The 15,982-nt window shown below is 54.7% G+C and overlaps 5 protein-coding genes across 5 annotated transcripts; 2 read left to right on the top strand and 3 right to left on the bottom strand.

Annotated features, from left to right (window-relative positions):
• Positions 1–401: 401 nt before the first annotated feature.
• Positions 402–3,015, top strand: MRS44_010350 (uncharacterized protein; the record flags this gene model as incomplete). The annotated part of the gene is made up of 4 exons (XM_065620085.1): positions 402–677; positions 731–1,480; positions 1,742–2,632; positions 2,689–3,015. The coding sequence occupies 4 exons, from the start codon at positions 402–404 to the stop codon at positions 3,013–3,015; spliced, it is 2,244 nt and encodes a 747-aa protein (XP_065476274.1).
• A 363-nt stretch (positions 3,016–3,378) lies between these two features.
• On the bottom strand, positions 3,379–4,695 carry MRS44_010349 (uncharacterized protein; the record flags this gene model as incomplete). The annotated part of the gene is made up of 2 exons (XM_046269869.2): positions 3,379–3,660; positions 3,718–4,695. The coding sequence occupies 2 exons, from the start codon at positions 4,693–4,695 to the stop codon at positions 3,379–3,381; spliced, it is 1,260 nt and encodes a 419-aa protein (XP_046131209.1).
• Positions 4,696–6,571: 1,876 nt separating this feature from the next.
• MRS44_010348 (uncharacterized protein) lies at positions 6,572–8,350 on the bottom strand (the record flags this gene model as incomplete). Its single annotated transcript, XM_065620084.1, has 6 exons — positions 6,572–6,755; positions 6,818–7,473; positions 7,539–7,601; positions 7,744–7,887; positions 7,940–7,970; positions 8,022–8,350. The coding sequence occupies 6 exons, from the start codon at positions 8,348–8,350 to the stop codon at positions 6,572–6,574; spliced, it is 1,407 nt and encodes a 468-aa protein (XP_065476273.1).
• A 650-nt stretch (positions 8,351–9,000) lies between these two features.
• Positions 9,001–9,293, bottom strand: MRS44_010347 (uncharacterized protein; the record flags this gene model as incomplete). The annotated part of the gene is made up of 2 exons (XM_065620083.1): positions 9,001–9,206; positions 9,263–9,293. The coding sequence occupies 2 exons, from the start codon at positions 9,291–9,293 to the stop codon at positions 9,001–9,003; spliced, it is 237 nt and encodes a 78-aa protein (XP_065476272.1).
• Positions 9,294–10,973: 1,680 nt separating this feature from the next.
• Positions 10,974–14,967, top strand: MRS44_010346 (uncharacterized protein; the record flags this gene model as incomplete). Its single annotated transcript, XM_065620082.1, has 5 exons — positions 10,974–11,210; positions 11,289–12,494; positions 12,760–13,491; positions 13,551–13,863; positions 13,925–14,967. 5 exons carry the CDS (start codon positions 10,974–10,976, stop codon positions 14,965–14,967), a joined length of 3,531 nt encoding a protein of 1,176 aa, XP_065476271.1.
• Between the last annotated feature and the right edge of the window lie 1,015 nt (positions 14,968–15,982).

The raw sequence follows: 15,982 nt of genomic DNA, 5'->3' as shown, positions 1-15,982 counted from the left end.
CCAAAATTTCAGCCTCGCAGGACCCATGCGACGCGGCGATTGGTCCAAGCCACACCCCAAGTATTGCTAAGGCAGGGATACTTCCGTTTTGGTGCAAGAACAAGCCCCAGACAGGTCTCGAGGCTCTTTCAGGACTTTGAGCTACCTCGCGCGACATGCTCAGCCTTCCAGGCTCGTTCATCGAACCTCCAAATCTCAACCACACATCAACCTGATCACCTCAACAAAGCAACACTTCCTAAAGGCTCCCGGCAGCTTCATATACCCCAGGTTCTCGCAGCGACTCTTTCGTATCGAATCGGCCACGCGCATTTATCCTCGACCCTTTTCTCGAGCCAACGTCTCGTCTCCATGACAACTTGGACGACTTCCTACCTATAACGCCGCCTTAGTCGCACAAGATGGCGGTGCTGGGTGCGGACAATCCGGCTGCGCCAGCCGTCGCGGCTTTCGATGCGCTGCTTCGCGAGCTTCTTGCAGAGGCGGAGAGGGTGAAGGAGGTGTCCACCATCGAACCCGCGTTGAACAAGTCCGACTTTGACGATCTATCCGGACGAGTATCATCGACAGCGGCTCAACTTCCCCAGTTGGAAGGCGACAAAGACGCCAAAGAGACCAAGGCAAGACAATTCGGCATCATCGAAACTGCCGCTCGCGATATCTTCAGCAACCTTATTGTAGGAACCGACTTTCTTTGTGATCCGCGCGCCGCGCTGACCAGCCTACCTAGTCAACCACCACCATCGATTCTCCCGACTTCGTCAAGGTGTGGAACCTACTCGATATCCTTTCGATCCTCTCCGATGATGGGCAATGCGACCCTGCTCTCTTGTTTTGGTTGGCCGAGGAGCTACTGGACAGCCAAACTATCTCCGGATGCCGCAAGATCTTTGACTTTCTCGAATCGAGACGGGAACGAATCACGGCCAAACACTTCAAGCAAAAGCAGCTGATTATTCTACGGAGTTGCAACGAGCTATTGCGCAGACTATCCCGCGCCGAAGACACCGCCTTCTGTGGTCGGGTCTTCATCTTCATGTTCCAGAGCTTCCCGCTTGGCGACAAGAGCTCAGTGAACCTACGGGGTGAATACCATGTCGAGAACGTCACGACGTATGAGACCACAACAGCCGAAAATGATTCCAAGATGGACGTGGATACGCCAACTGGAGGCGCCAAGTCAACATCCAGATCAAACGACGCCAAGAAAGGAGACAAAGAGAAACCCCTGTCGACCGATGCGTTGTATCCCTTGTTTTGGTCCCTCCAAGAGAGCTTCAGTCAACCAAAGAGACTGTTTGAGGCTGCAAATCTAGCATCTTTCAAAGAAAGTCTTGGCGCTACGATGAAGTTCTTTCAGACAATACACAACGACTCTAGGCGAAGTCTCAAACGCAAGAGGGACGCCGGCGAAGAAGACGAGAACTCAAACGCTTTCAATCCAAAATACCTAACGAGTAGAGATCTATTTGACCTCGAGGTGAGTCTGAACAGATCCTCATCACCCCATCAAATACTCACGAGCCGAATAGATTTCCGATCTATCCTTCCGCCGCCATGTGTTGGTCCAGGCCCTTATCATCATGGACTTTCTTCTCTCTGTCTTCTCAAGCGCGAGAGAAGCTCTCATCGTCTCTAGCCACGAATAAGGCCGTCATATACGGAGACCAAACGTTGAGCGAGGAAGATGTAAGCATCGCAACGACCCTACCTCGCTAACACCTCATCTAACACTTGACAGACTAAATGGGCAAACGACATGAAGAAGACAATTGCAGACTATCTCCGGCAAGGCGCTGACGGGCCATACTTCTATCGAATGGTGGAAACTGTGTTGGCTCGAGACAAGAACTGGGTTCGATGGAAGATTGAAGGCTGCCATGCCATCAAGCGTGACCCCGTCTCCCCGGCAAGCTTCGTCGAGGCAAAGGCCAATGTTCAGCGCATGGCCACCAGCAAGCGATTAAGAGCAGTTCCCATGGGCTCCGTGTCCCTTGACTTTCTCCGCGAGGAGGACGAGGAGACGGCCATGGATCGGCTCAAAGCAAAGGAGAGATTCCAGGTCCCAGACCTGGACAGCTTCAAACGCAAGATTGCTGACGACGACTTTGAGATCGAGATGTCCAACAACCCACAGGCAAAGGCTGCCGCTATCGCCGGCAAGGCTAGCAAGAGCTGGAGGGCACTGCGCATCGCTGCCCGCACGAAACTGGCTGCATTCGACAAGATTGATGATCCCCAGAACATCAATATCGTGTTTGAGGAGCTCACCGAAGCTGATGACGACGTTGAACCCGTAGCCAGCGAGGAGGACATGCCCAGCAACCGAGACGCCATCATCGTCTCGGGTCCCGCTGGTGTTGGCAAGTCTACTGTCGTCAACAAGTTGATGGAAGAGCGCAAGGGTGTGTTTGCAACTGTGGTTCGGCATACTACACGTGAACCCCTCGACGGAGAGGTCAAGGACAAGACATTCCACTTTGTCAAGCAGCAAGAGTTTAACCAGCTCCGCGACGGTGACCGCTTGATAGAGGCTGGCACTCGCGATGGTGTCGATTACGGAACAAGCACCAAGGCCATCGATGCTGTCGTAGAGGCGGGAAAGATTCCCATAATCGAGCTAGACCTCGAGGTAAGGAGGCATTCAATCTCTCCACCTTTTCAATATGCTAACTACCCCCTTACCAGGCCACACAGTACGCCAAGGACATGGATTTCCAGGCCCGCTACATTCTCATCAAGCCCTCCAGCCCTGAAGCTCTCGAGGAGCGGCTCAAGGCTGCTGGCAAGGAAGAGTCGGTCATCCAAGAGGCCATCAAGAAGCTACTCACAGAGCTCGACCCAGCTAAGCTAGGTGAGCTTTTTGACACCACCATCGCAGATGACGATGTGGACGCAGCAGGCAAGGCGCTTGGGGACTACATCTACGAAAAGGGGAACGTGGACGAAGACACCGCTATGAAGGACAATGAGGAGGCTGCAGATGCGAAGGAGACTGCCATGACAGACGCATAGATAGCATGCAGAGAGTATCTCGGAGTTCGTTTGTGTATTTGTAGAATGGGTTCAGGCACTACTGGTAATGGGCAAGATGATACCCCAGAGATTCTCGCGTTGACCGTTGGTTCTTGGGTATTAGCCTCAGCATTCTTGAGTAGCGCGGATCACAGGAGTCATACTGAATGGACAGGAAGCAAGGCATGTGCAGAGTAAACAGGGTCAATTCAAGTCACCACAAACCGAACTAAGTGAGAAGCTAGGCTACCGGCCAGCAAAGTGCAAGTACAAGACGCATTACACAAGCCTCCCAACAACCAGTCTCGAAAAATACGAAGCAGAGTACCGTACGCACAAGAGATCCATGGCTGCTTTGGGATTTTACTCCTCGTCCGAAGACTCCTCGTCGGCCTCGGCAAGCCAAGTCAGGAACGGCTCAGCAGCCTTGCGGACCTTCTTGGAGGTAGAAAGGTCAGTGTACTTCTTGCTGGCCTTGGAACCCCACTTGGTCACCACCTCCTCGCTGACGAGGTCGTAGTGGTAGTACAACTGGAGGATCTTGACAATGGACTGGAACATGTCAGGGTTGTTCTCAGCCAGAGTACCAATGAGACGCTCAGTGCCTCCAAGGAGGGCCTTCTCGTGGCGCTCAGAGGTGATAAACTGTAGCGGGTTAGCGTCTAGCCATGTCCCAGACGGGGTTGTGGGCTTTGTACATACCTGCTTGAGCATGCTCGAGCGCTTAGGGATCTGGGCAACAATGTTCTTGTCAAAGATGGTCTGGACGAGAACAAGAACGCTACGGTGCTTGCCCTCAATACCCAACTCCTTTGCCTTGACATAGATGTCAATGGACTCAACCTTATCAATGCTACCCTTCTCTTGGGCCTGGGCCTGGATCCAGTCACCAAGCTCGTCATAGACGGTAGGGCCACCCTCGCCGTCCTCATCTTCATCATCGCCAAGGTTCATCTTCTGCTTGAACTCGCCAGGGAGCGAGGCTTGGCGGGCCTTGACAGCCTCCTCACTCATGTCGACAGCCCAGTCGTTGTCGTTGACCTCGACCTCCTTGGGAACCTCGGGAGCCTCGGCCTGCATCTTCTGGAGCTCGTCATCGCTGCCGACGTCCTCGTCGCCATTGTCGTTGGAGCCATTCTCAGAGGCTTCATCACTGCCCTGGCCGCTGGTGCCGTTGGCAGCGTTGCCGTTCTGTCGAGCCTTCTTGGCAGCTCGGCGCTCGGCCTTGTCCTTCTTGCCCTTCTTGGGCTGGTTCTTGAGGATGAAGCCGCTGAGCTTCAGGCGAAGGTCGACGTCAGTGCGCTGACCACAGGCCTTGCAGTCAAGCAGGATACGGTCATCCTTGATGACAACATCGGTCTCAGGGTTCTTGCACTTCTTGCAGAGAACGAACTTGTTGATGAAGCCATCGAGGTGGTCCTGAAGCTTGGCAGCGTCATGGGCTCCGTTGATGATCCAACGGTCGTCCTTGGGATCGATGTTGGTCTGAGCACCAAGCTCGAAGCCAAAGAACTTGATTACATAGGCACCGGGGCGGGCAAGCGAAGCGGCAACGCTGCTAAGGTTGACGACAACGGTCTTGATACCGTTTCCCTTGCCTTCAATCTTGGTCTGCAGACGCTCCATCTTGTAGCGATAGAAGGCGTCGCTGACATCGCGGCGGACGTTGACGAGAGCCATGGTGACGGTGTTGAGTGTTTGTCTGAGGAATAAAAATTGACAGGGCGGACGAGGCTGTTAGGCGAAGCTAGTAGTTGATGGGCTCTTGAAATGACGAGGGCGTCATGAAGAGGCTTGGTAGCAAAGGGTAGCGAGGACGGGCGGAGCAAGAGGGTTTCAGTGCTCAAAATGACTTTTGATTGACATGTGGCAGACCGGATGGATTCGCGGATGCTTAAGGGCAGGCATAGACAATTCTGGTCTCTAGGACTTCAACCGTCGGAACTGATGTCGGGGCTACAAGGCTTTCGCGGTATGCGAAATAACTGCAGCTTGAAGAGGTGTCTGAAGACGGAGAGCTGGTCGTGCTGATACATAAACAGCAGTGTGCCTTGACGGGGATATAAGTGTTCGGGGTACCGATTCCGGGAAGGCGCGCGACGATGACCGGCGAGAGATGGTGCTCCTAGGTCAACGTGGGTTGTGCGAGTTGGGGAAGAATCGAGTCGAGGGGGCAAATGAGCCAGGAAGCGGGGAGGCAGGAAGAGTAAACGATGCGCGCTGCGACCGACAAAGTCAGCAGGCAAAGAGTCACGAGTATAATGCGCTTGGCGCGAGAGACGTAAGCGTGTAAGGGGAAAAGACGATGGCTGAGCGAAGCGAGTTTGCTGTCTCAGAAGGAGATGCAGAGTTTGTGGTGTTGAAGAAAAGGAAGAAAAAAAGAAAGCGAGAGGAGAGCGAAGAAGACGGGAGTTAAAAGAAGGAGGGGGCGATGTTAGGGCCGACCAGGATTTCGGGCATAGATCGAGAAAGAATGGGGCAGGCGGCAAAACACGAAAGTCAAGTCAGACAGACAGAACGAGAAGTCAGTTGCGACTGCCTCATTCACTGTGCGGGAAGGTTGGACTGAAACGACTACCTGCCTACCTGACACATGGAAGAAATCTACGACGAGATTCTTGTTCTTTCGGTGGGAATCTGATCAAGTTTCATGCACTACTTCACAATTCCCTCTTTGGATTCATCATCTTTTCCTCAGGCATAACAGAATCACGAGATGTCCCTCTGCGCTCCAGCGTATCGCCCTACCTGTAACGCCAGAAGACTCCACTGCGAAACAGCCGCCCCAGGGGCCAAGGGTTCTGGACCGCTTCTCCCACCAAGCCCATTTCAGCCTTTGCACGCACTGTAACCGAAGCCTCACTGCCTATCCGGGCGCTGACTGGACTGGAAGAGTTGGCGACGGTTGCCTTGGGCACGCTGTCATGCTGCAGCCGCCAACTGGTCGACGGGACCGCCGGCAACTGCAGGGAAAAACGGCTTCTCACAGTTGGGTGCCTGTCCTCCACGGAGCAGTCCCCGCCAGCTGTCATCCGTGGATCTCAGCACGACGTCGCTCATAAATACCGCCTCGGGGAATTCGGATTTAACTGGCCATTGTTCCAACAACAAAGGCCACGGCCTGTGTTTGCTACTCGCGATATTGTGCTATGGTCTAAGCATGTATCCCAAGATATACATTGCGCGTCCCTCTCAACACAGGTACACATGGTCGTCTACCAGGTCCACGCCGTTATTACCCAGGTTCGAGTTTGCCAACATCATGAGGTTGGCGTGATGATTTGGTGATATACCATGACACGTCTTACACGAAACCCTTCGACCAAGGGTGCCCCCCTTCACCAAGGAGCCCCTCCCCCCGCTCCTGTCAAGGTCTGTGCTGCCCCGGATATCACGTTAGGTCCAGAACTCCGTCGATGAACCTCTTGTCACTAGTGCAAAGCCCTAGCTGGGCTCACCAGGTGTTGCCCTTTCAAGTCGAGGATGGTGCAAATGTGGCAGTGTTTTGTGCTACCTCTCCTCCCAAATGCATTCCGCCGTAGTGGGCAGAAGGGCATCACTGTTTCTTCTCTTCCTCTGTCACGGGGACGAATTTGAGGAGACATCGCTTTCCAAGGGGTCGCGATGATATGAGCTGGTCGTCCATGGCCATAGATTCGCTGCTCATCGATTCATCTGGCTCAGTTTCATACTGCGAATAGACATCACGCAGCAATGTCTTCATCTCTGCCATGGCAAGGCTATTGGGTTTCGGCTCTGTCAGCACATGTTCATATCATGCCAAGGCACGGATACCACTCACTGCTTTCCAATGCATCCTCGCCCTCCGCTGGAGAAAGCCCACTGAAGTCGTCGTCGGTCGGCGTCTCCTTCGGTCTTAAGCCATCGTTCAGGGTAGAACTTGTCGGGATCGGGGAAAACGTCGTCGTTGATTCGATGAACAGAAAAGGATTGACAACTAACCACCGTCTTTTCTGGTAATGAAAATCCGTCAATGACACGGCCGCCCTGGGGAACATATCGAGGAAGAGACATGGGGATAGCAGGGAAGCACCGCAAGCCCTCGTTGAGTACAGCGTCCAGGAGAGTGAGCTCATCAAAGGGTGCGTTGGGATTGTTTCGAAACTCTTCTCGGAGGAGACGCTGGTACTTGATGGATCGAGGTTGCGAGAGCTCCCACATCAAGAAGCAGAGAACATCGCCGGTCGTATCAATACCAGCCGCCATGTGATCGAGGCACTCGGCTGCCATGTCGATGGTTTCTAGGACGCTATTCTTCTCCTTGAGCCGGTTCAACACCGTGAAATCAGCTGCACCATCCTCTTTGGCATTCTCAATGACAAAGTTGTCGGCCAAGGGGATAGATCGAGGCTTTGCGAAGCTGGCAAGTACATTGGATACAACTCGATGGAGAGTTGGGCTGTAGTGCTGCACCAGCCGGTCTCGGTTTCTCTTAGCCTGTTTACTTCTCACACCGTTATTCCTGGGGACGGCTTACTTTTCAGGCTGTCATCAGCGGCTACCTGGTGCATCATCTCTTCATCGTCCTGGTTCTGCAAGCAGTTGCTGCCATATGGATGGAAGAGCTGGTGTGTGACACAATCACAGGCATAGGCATGGAGCGCTATTCCGGTCAGCATTTATTCATGGCCAAATCGTTTCAGTGATTAACAAACTCCTCTGCGACATGTTAGTTCTGTCTCTGCCAGATCAGCGGGTCTTTCTTACAAACACATCGGCTGTACCGTCAGGAGAGCTAACACAGCGCTCGACGAACTTCTTGGAGCGCACCTGTATCCCAGCCAAAGGCGCAGTTTTCATCACATTGCTGTTGGCGTATCGATCACCGATCATCCTCCTTCGCTTTGCGTGCTAGGGCCAGCCATTAGCTACAGCGCATGGGATACACCGTGGTGAGACTAACATCGCCCTTGTTCAGCGTAGAGAACATGGTCCTGACTCACGAGTCAGTGTCATTGAAGGATATTGTGCTACGAATATCTTACCGCTTGTCATAAACCTGAAAGAGGTCATAAAACTCGGTCTTGTCGTATCCACTACCGCCGGAGCCATAGATCTCCTTGAGAGCAGCCGCTGAGGTGAAGGACACCTCATTGGGTGCAACACGGACTACCGGGCCATACTTTTTGTGTAAGTCATGGAGGTACATGGTACGGTTTGCGCCGAGTTCGTTCCATTTCAACACGAGCGAGGTGAAATTGGACACAACCGGGCCGGGCACCTTTGCCATGGCCGAGGTGAGGCGGACGACGACATGGATAACGAGGAGCAGAGCAGCAGCCCCGGCAATGAAAGCCGGTGACAGGAGCAACATGGTTGACGACCTATTCGATCTCGGCCACGGATCGTGCAAGAAGTGAGTTTGTCCAACTTCTGCGGGAGAGAGGGAGTCTAATAACCGCCCGGCCAAGGACCGGACCGCCCTTCTTATCACGAGGCGGCGTCCGAGTTATCAGCACTCCGATACGGAGCTTGGAAATCTCCAATCCGAGTCTGGGGAAGGCCAATAACTTGACTCGCTGTGGGGGATTTAAATACCGAGAGTGGGAAAGTGACGCCCTTTGGGCCGTCTTTGCCTATCGGTTCTCGCTTGTCTTCCTCTTGACGGGTTTCTTCTCCACATTCTGGGTTCCCCTCCATCAGTGACGCATCGCGCCCCCCGCAGAGTCTCTTGTCATTGGGGCCAACCATTGGATTCTTATTTGCAAATCGAAAGGCATTGCCGATCGGAGACTGCTCTGAGCCGCCGGGATCTATCAATCTCGGGCCTGACTGTTCATGTATGACTGACTCTACAGATTTTCGTATCATGTTTTGCATTACTCGCTACACCAAACCCCTTGCTGCAACGCCCACCACAACCTGACTCCAGCCGATACATGTCCCGACATCCGGTCCCTCAATGACAAAGAACCATGGAGATGGCTCAACATACACAACTACTGTTTCGAGCTGGCATCAACCCTATAGGTCCTGTTTGCCGTCCTTGCGCCCTCCTCCGCCAAACATGCCCGTGATCCAACTCAGCCCGGGAATCTGCATCGCCGCCGCAGGAGGATATTGCTTGCCGTCAATCTTTGTGCGCGGGGTGCAAGTGCACCACTGGGACTCTGGAACTCCATCGAGTACCTGTCGGACGTGGCTACCACATCCACGCCAGGACTTCTTTGCTAAGTTGTTGGTCAGCTTATCACAGGACTGAAGTTGGGGGTGTTTCGAGACTTACAGCAGGTCGGGCAGGTCGCTGCAAAACACATGGTGATGTTGGGTGAATGGTTGATAAATGACTAGGTATGTTGTGGTATGATGGGGCGTGGAGACGAGTGAGATTGGTAGATCGTCAATAAGCTGCAAGTTCGCAAGCTGATTACCTGCTTGGCTCACGGACAGTAAGCTGCAGGAACTAGGAGGAAAATATGCATTTATTATCTACCAATCTATTTGATCGACATTTGTGATTTATCCTGGGGCACTTCAGGTCGCCGACCTTGATTTGTAGTAGACCCTCCGGATGGTCGCCGACCTCAAGTGAGCCTACCCTAGACCTCGACTCACATCTGCTCGGGCTATATTAAGAATTCATATTTATGATGGTATAAGCCCCTCTGCTCGGGACACTTTATGCTGTAGGCAGATAGAAGCTGGGCCCCATGCCATTATTTTTGTTTGGGCTAGCTGCCCTTGGGTTATTGAAGTGTCCATTACATCCCCTACCATGGATCCCAAGTGAGTGAAAAGGCGGGTAGGAGCTGAAGAAGCCACCCAGTTGAGCTGAAGGCCATGGTCCAACCAAGGAAATCTTGCACTGGAAATAGAAGTGCCAAGAAAATCCAGACAAATATACATTGCAAATAGCGCCCGCTGAACCCCGTACATAGGCGTTGAAGGATCGTGGAAAAACTGCCGCACGGCAGCCACCAGATGTCGTGTCAGCACATCCCTGTCTGGCAGGAAAGCTTGTAAGGTAGGTTTCTATTCATAGCAGCTCCCATCGGCGAGCAGGGGTACGCACAGTTTCTCGAAATTAAAACACGTCAATTTCCACGGGGAAAAACAGGCTCGAGATAGAGTACGACAAGGGAGACAGGTTTCTGCCCCTGCTTTTTCGATGCCGATCCATCGTCCCATCTAAGCCTCGACTGAAAGTGAGGAGATATCATCTCGGTTCATGCCATGCCGGGCCCCCAAGGACCTGGGCCTGCTGAATGTTGTTGGCCTGGGTTGAAAGCGAGCTCCAAGCCCGCAGGCACAGCCTCCATGGGACCCCGCAGAGCGATGGATGCAAGACGTCTGAGACAGCGTCCAACAAACCATACAGGACGAGGCTGAATGTGCGTGATAGATAGATGACATTGGCTGAGAATACGCCTGTGACTTGATCTCATAGGCCCGGCTGCTTGCTGACACGCCCGAGGACAGGCCTGTGGGAAGCTTCGAAAGTGTGGATGAACTCCTCACGCGCCGAGGTGAAGAAGGGCTGAAGATTTGCTGACCATCCAGCGCCAAGGAGTGACCTCATGGGCCCCGACGAGGAACCCAAGTCGTGCTGCTTTTACCGCCAGAGGATAAGCGTCCAGTGTGATTAGTCCTGACTGTCAATTTACATGATACATCAATATCTGCTAGGTACATGTCAGCAGCACGGGGAGATGTGTTGCCATGTCATGAAAGATTCAAGTCAACAAGTACCCGAAAGTCGACTCAACATGCCAGACTTACGAGATGGGTAAATTACATACCGATAGCCTCTCACCCTCCCTTCCATGATCAAGGGTCCTCGGTGAGAGCTTCAAGAGCGGCAAGGACACTAACCTCAAGCCGTCGAGCGCCACTGAGAGAGTCCAGGGGGGCTGTGCTGTAAATAATCCAATCTTTGACGGCCGAGCTAGGACCATTTGACAGGGTATGAACATGCAACGTTCACCTGGACATCTGCCATGATAGAGAGAGCTGGAGCTTTCGATAGTCCACGACACCACCCCAGTAGTGCCATCCATTCGTATCGTCCCGTCCAAGCTGCCGGACCTCCACCTCGACCGTCAGCGGCCCGTCTACAGCAGCTGCTGCTCCAGGGATCTAATCTTGGGGGCGTCCACGAGTCCAGCCCGGGGCGGCCAGCCCAGTCCAACTTGCAGCGGGTTCCGGGGCGCTGGACATCCACAGCGGCGACAGCGGTTTAGCGATTGATAGAGAGCGTGGTTTTTCCCTTCTGGGGGTTCCAACCTACGTACTGCACTTACTTACGCGGGCAGGCTGAGAAGGTGGTTGACCGTGTCCATCCGTCGGGCCCATCCCATCCCCGATCCCAACAGGACCCAAGAAACCGTTTCTCCTCTTTCCCATATCCTTCCCGTGCGTGGCTGTCCAATCTCTCCGTCCTCAACTGCTCGCTCGCTCGCTCTCCCCCGCGGACCGTCTCTCTCCCCTCCCCCAAATACCGCCGTCCAGTCCGCAACTTCAATCGCAGGATGCCGAGCTTCGGTCGCCTCGGCAAGCACAGCAACCGGTCCTCGCAGGCGCTCGCTTCGTCAAAGACGCCAGCGACGACGACGACCCCGTCTGCGACGAGCGGCAGTGCTGCGACGGGCGCTCCAGCTGCGACGACCCAGGTGACAGGCCACCAGCGCCAGCCGAGCCACCAGCAGCAGCAACAGCAGCAGCAGCTCCTTGACGAGGCGGACTCAGCCGCCCACAGCGCCCACAGCGGTCACGGCTTCGGCCACTCGCACAACGCCAACGCCAACGCCAGCAATCCTGCCAACTCGAGCGCGACCCCCCATTCAGCCTTGTCGTCGTCCCATAACACCGCCTACAGCTCGAGCGAGTCTTTTGATTCACGGCAGCCCTCCCACCTTTTGCAACAGCAGCACCAACATCAAGGCCAGCAGCCGTTGCATCTTCAACATCCCCAGCAGCAGCATCAGCCTCAGACACCGTTGCTGCCCTCCCCCTCATCCGCCTCCGCTGGCGGCGCCCCTCCCCCGCCGCACCTCTATAGCTCGCCCTCGGCCGCCAGCAGCACCACCGGCGCAAACATCAACAACCCCCCTTCTCTGCAACAGCAGCAGAGCTCCAATCTGTCGGGCTTTGATGGTCATCAGTCTCACTCGGACTTTGTAGACCCTGGTTTGGGCCGATCGCAGAGCATCCGCTACAGCTCCGCCACACCATACGACATCGCAACCTCGTCGGTCGACGATCTGAATAGCCACGCCGCTGGGTACGGCCAGGCTCCTCCTCCTCCTGCTCAGCAATTGCAGCCGCCGCAGCAACAACAGCAGCAACAACCTCAGGCGACTCCTCAGAAGCTCTCGACCCGAAAGTTGATTAAGGGCATCTTTTCTGGGTCCAATCGTGGGGCGTCTGACAGCCAGCACCACCACGGCATAAGCATCGGCCACGGTCACCACCATTCCTACGACAACACTGGTGGCCTTGCGCGCCGTCCCTCCAAGCGGGTGAGCAATCCACCGCCTTTCCTAAACAATCGCTTCTCCTATCCTGACCACAGCCTTCCCTTCCCTTTCCTTGTCCCATCACGTCTCACCCTTCCATTTCCTCTCCCCTCTCCTGCATCTGCATCTGCACAGCTCCCCTTCCCCTCCCTCAGCCTCACCCTCTCAATCTTACCATCAATCAATTCACTCTCTGCCCGTCGCCCAGAACAGCACAGCACAGCGACTCGACTGGACAAGACCCAACCAGCAGCCACAGCTTACCTAGCCCCGGGTCCAAACCCGATCCAATCCCCTTTTCCCTCCCCAGCCCAATTCGCCCAAGCCCAACCAACCCCAACTTGTGAATCCTGGCTACCATTGGCGCCAGCCGCCATCCCATCCATTGCCTCCGCCAGCCCAAGCTGAGCAGATCCAGCAGGTCCAGCAGGTCCCCGACAACCCACAGTCCCCTTATCCACCGCAACTCTCGTCTCGCCAAGGCCTCGACGACATCAATGAGCATTACTCTGCGCATGACTCTAACTCGCATTCACCCTCGCAGAACTCTCGCATCTCCCTTCACAACACCATCCGCCAAGTCTCTGGTGAGGTAGACCAGCAACAGCACTCGGCCAACTACGAGGACGTCGCCTATCGCCAGAACCAAGCCCCGCCCCAGCAGCAGCAACAGCCGCCGCCGCAACCCCACGTTCAGGTACACCCCCAGGACCAACAACCGCAAACCATCTACGAAACGAGCGTTTACGACCAGCAACCGTCTCCTCTTAACCCACCACAGCACCCGTCGCAGCAGCCCTACCCTTATCCGAACTCTCAGCAGCCCGGTTATCATCAGGGTGGCATCCAAGGTGGAGATTTGAGAACAGTCCCAGCTCACCTTGGCACTGTTTCCCAGTTTCAGAATCCCGAGACGGTTTCGCAATTCTCGCATGAATCGCCCATCACCGACTCGGATCAACGCTCGGCCAACCTGCAATCAGCGTCTACGTCACCTGCGGTGAATCACTCCGTCTACATTCAAAACCACGGCTCAACCACGAGCCTCCCCCCGCACAGCAGATCACCCCACAGCCGCAACAATCGGGCATGGCACCACCCGCTGGAGGACCTCCCCCGTCTCGCCGTCCCGAAGCCGACAAGCTGCGCGGCCAGGTCGACCCCCCCGCCGGCCCGCCCCCCACTTACCGTCACAGCACCTCAATGAACAATATGAACCCCCTGCCCCCGGTGCCCCAGGGCGTCGGCCAGCCGCAAGCCTACCAAGGCAACCGCCCACCGCAGTTCGAGGGAGAGGGCCGCGACAGTCCTCAGCCCGTCTCCGCTGTCCCTGCTGAGCCGGCCGGGGATGACAAGTCATTCAAGGACCTGCGTAAGTGACCCATTGAATGCCGTGTGGGTCGACCACGGGAGCTTGCATTAACCTTTTGTAGTTACTAAGTACAAGAACGTCAAGCGACTCTACTTTGATGGAAAGGCGCAGATCGACGCACTCACTGGACAGATTGTCCACCTTCAGAATGCCGTAGCCAACCAACGTATGTCGCAGTCGCGCACTGCGCTCGACGACAACGAATACTCGACGCGATGGAACCGGCTCAATGGCGCTATCAACAATCTCTCCTTCAACATCCGAAAGGATTGGCGAAGCGTGCCGCAGTGGCTTGTTAGCTACGTCAGTGCAGATGCGCTCAAGACTGGCAAGGCCGAGATGACGGCGGTCGGACGAGCCGTCATTTCGCGCTGGTTGATGGAGGAAGTGTTCAACAAGTGCTTTCACCCAGGATTGGATCCGCAGCTGAGCCAGTCACTCAAGGAGATTGAGCTGAACATCCGGCATAACGCATACACGATGACCAGCCAGGAGGAATTCGACGCTCTCACTAACAAGGTGGTGAACTGGCGAATGACGACACTGGAGGGTCTGCACCGTCAACTCAACTCGCCCTCGACTGCTGACAACCGTACCGCGTTCACGGCCAAGGCCACATCCACTCTGACGGCCTGTCTGTACCAGTTCCTTAACAACCCGCCTCCGGCGGGCGTGGAGGGTAGCACGTCGATGATTGTTGAGCTCGCCGTGGGTATCGCAGCCAACCTACCACTGGAGAGCCGAGATGTTGCTATTACATACCCGCTCCCCGGAGAAATTGTTCAGCCACGTGTGATGGAGGTTGAGAAGGCGCCACTGCCGCCTCTGGAGGGTCAGAAGGAAGATGGTGAGGATGATGACAAGAAGAAGGAGGAGGGGGATGACAAGAGCGGCAAGGCCAAGACTGGTACGTTAATCAAGGCAAATCTGGGTGCGGTTGGGGAGGACAACGATTCCTCGAAGAGTGTACGGACGGATGCTGACATGGATAACTTTGCAGTGGCGGTGCCAAGTGATGCAAACCGGGTGCGGTTTGCAGGATTTATGGCTTTGGAAGTGAGAGGCAGACAGGTTCTGTGGAAGGCACCAATCTGGACTCTGTAGGGCAGATGAACTGGACCAGGTGCTCTGAAACGGAGAGGAATGGTGATAGGGAAAAGGAGATAGACGCGTTGCCGTGATGAGAGAGCGGGTTTGTAGATATCCGGGGATACATGATGAAGCAGGTTGCGAGCATGGCATGGATGCAGAGGTCAGACTGCTCATGGCAAGCTGGCCTGGGCAGGACTGAAGTTTTACGAAAGGCACGACTTGGCATGCGAAGGATGAAGAAGGATTTGGACCGCGATATTGTTCTATGTGTATGAACTTGACGAGGTGAGCAGCAAGGGAGGCCGCAAGGTTTCTTGTTTCTTGACTGCAGTCTCTTTTACATATACCATATACAGCCCGAGTTTGGAGTGTGTGGAGAAGTAATTGCATGCAGTAGAATGAGTGTATGTCTGAATAGAAGACAAAAATTCATGTGGCATTGGAGATAAGAATGCGCCTCAGTTGGTAGAGAACCTAGTTGCTGTACGTCCCAGGTGATGGCGGATGACGAAAACAGGGCCACCTACCGGATTGGGACTCTACTCAGGATGAGTCGACGGGGAGCAACTGGGGCTGAATCTAACGAGGCTGAAGGCGACCAACAGAGGATACAGTAGCGCCGGAGGTGGTGCCACAGCGGGCCAGGCCAGGGCAGATTGTGAAGAGTCATAGAGTTAGTCCCTGCAGAGCAAAATCTAGTCGAGAATTGGTGAGCAGCCTGCAATAGTGGCAATGCCATGGATGAGTCACCCCTCGGACAGCCCAGAAGGGCATACTGATGATACTCATCAGATTGATTGATGATACCCACCTACAGTAGGCTAGAGGTTAGGTTAGGTTGAGACTTTCAGGTGGGGACATTAACTCAAGTCCCTGAGGTACCGAACCTTCCTAGAAATCTGAAGTTTCTGTGACGAGTTTCGTCCATTACATAAAGGGCGGGCAGGAGCTACGAGGCCCAGAGAAAAAAAAACCCAAACCTCACTCACCACATCCACACTTTCTCCCTCCTACACAGCGACAACAG

Source organism: Fusarium solani, assembly GCF_023522795.1.
Source record: "Fusarium solani strain SB1 chromosome Unknown bctg00000006, whole genome shotgun sequence".
Classification (NCBI taxonomy): Eukaryota; Fungi; Ascomycota; class Sordariomycetes; order Hypocreales; family Nectriaceae; genus Fusarium; species Fusarium solani.
Note: the sequence above shows the minus strand (reverse complement) of the source record. Positions and strands in the feature narration are given on the sequence as shown.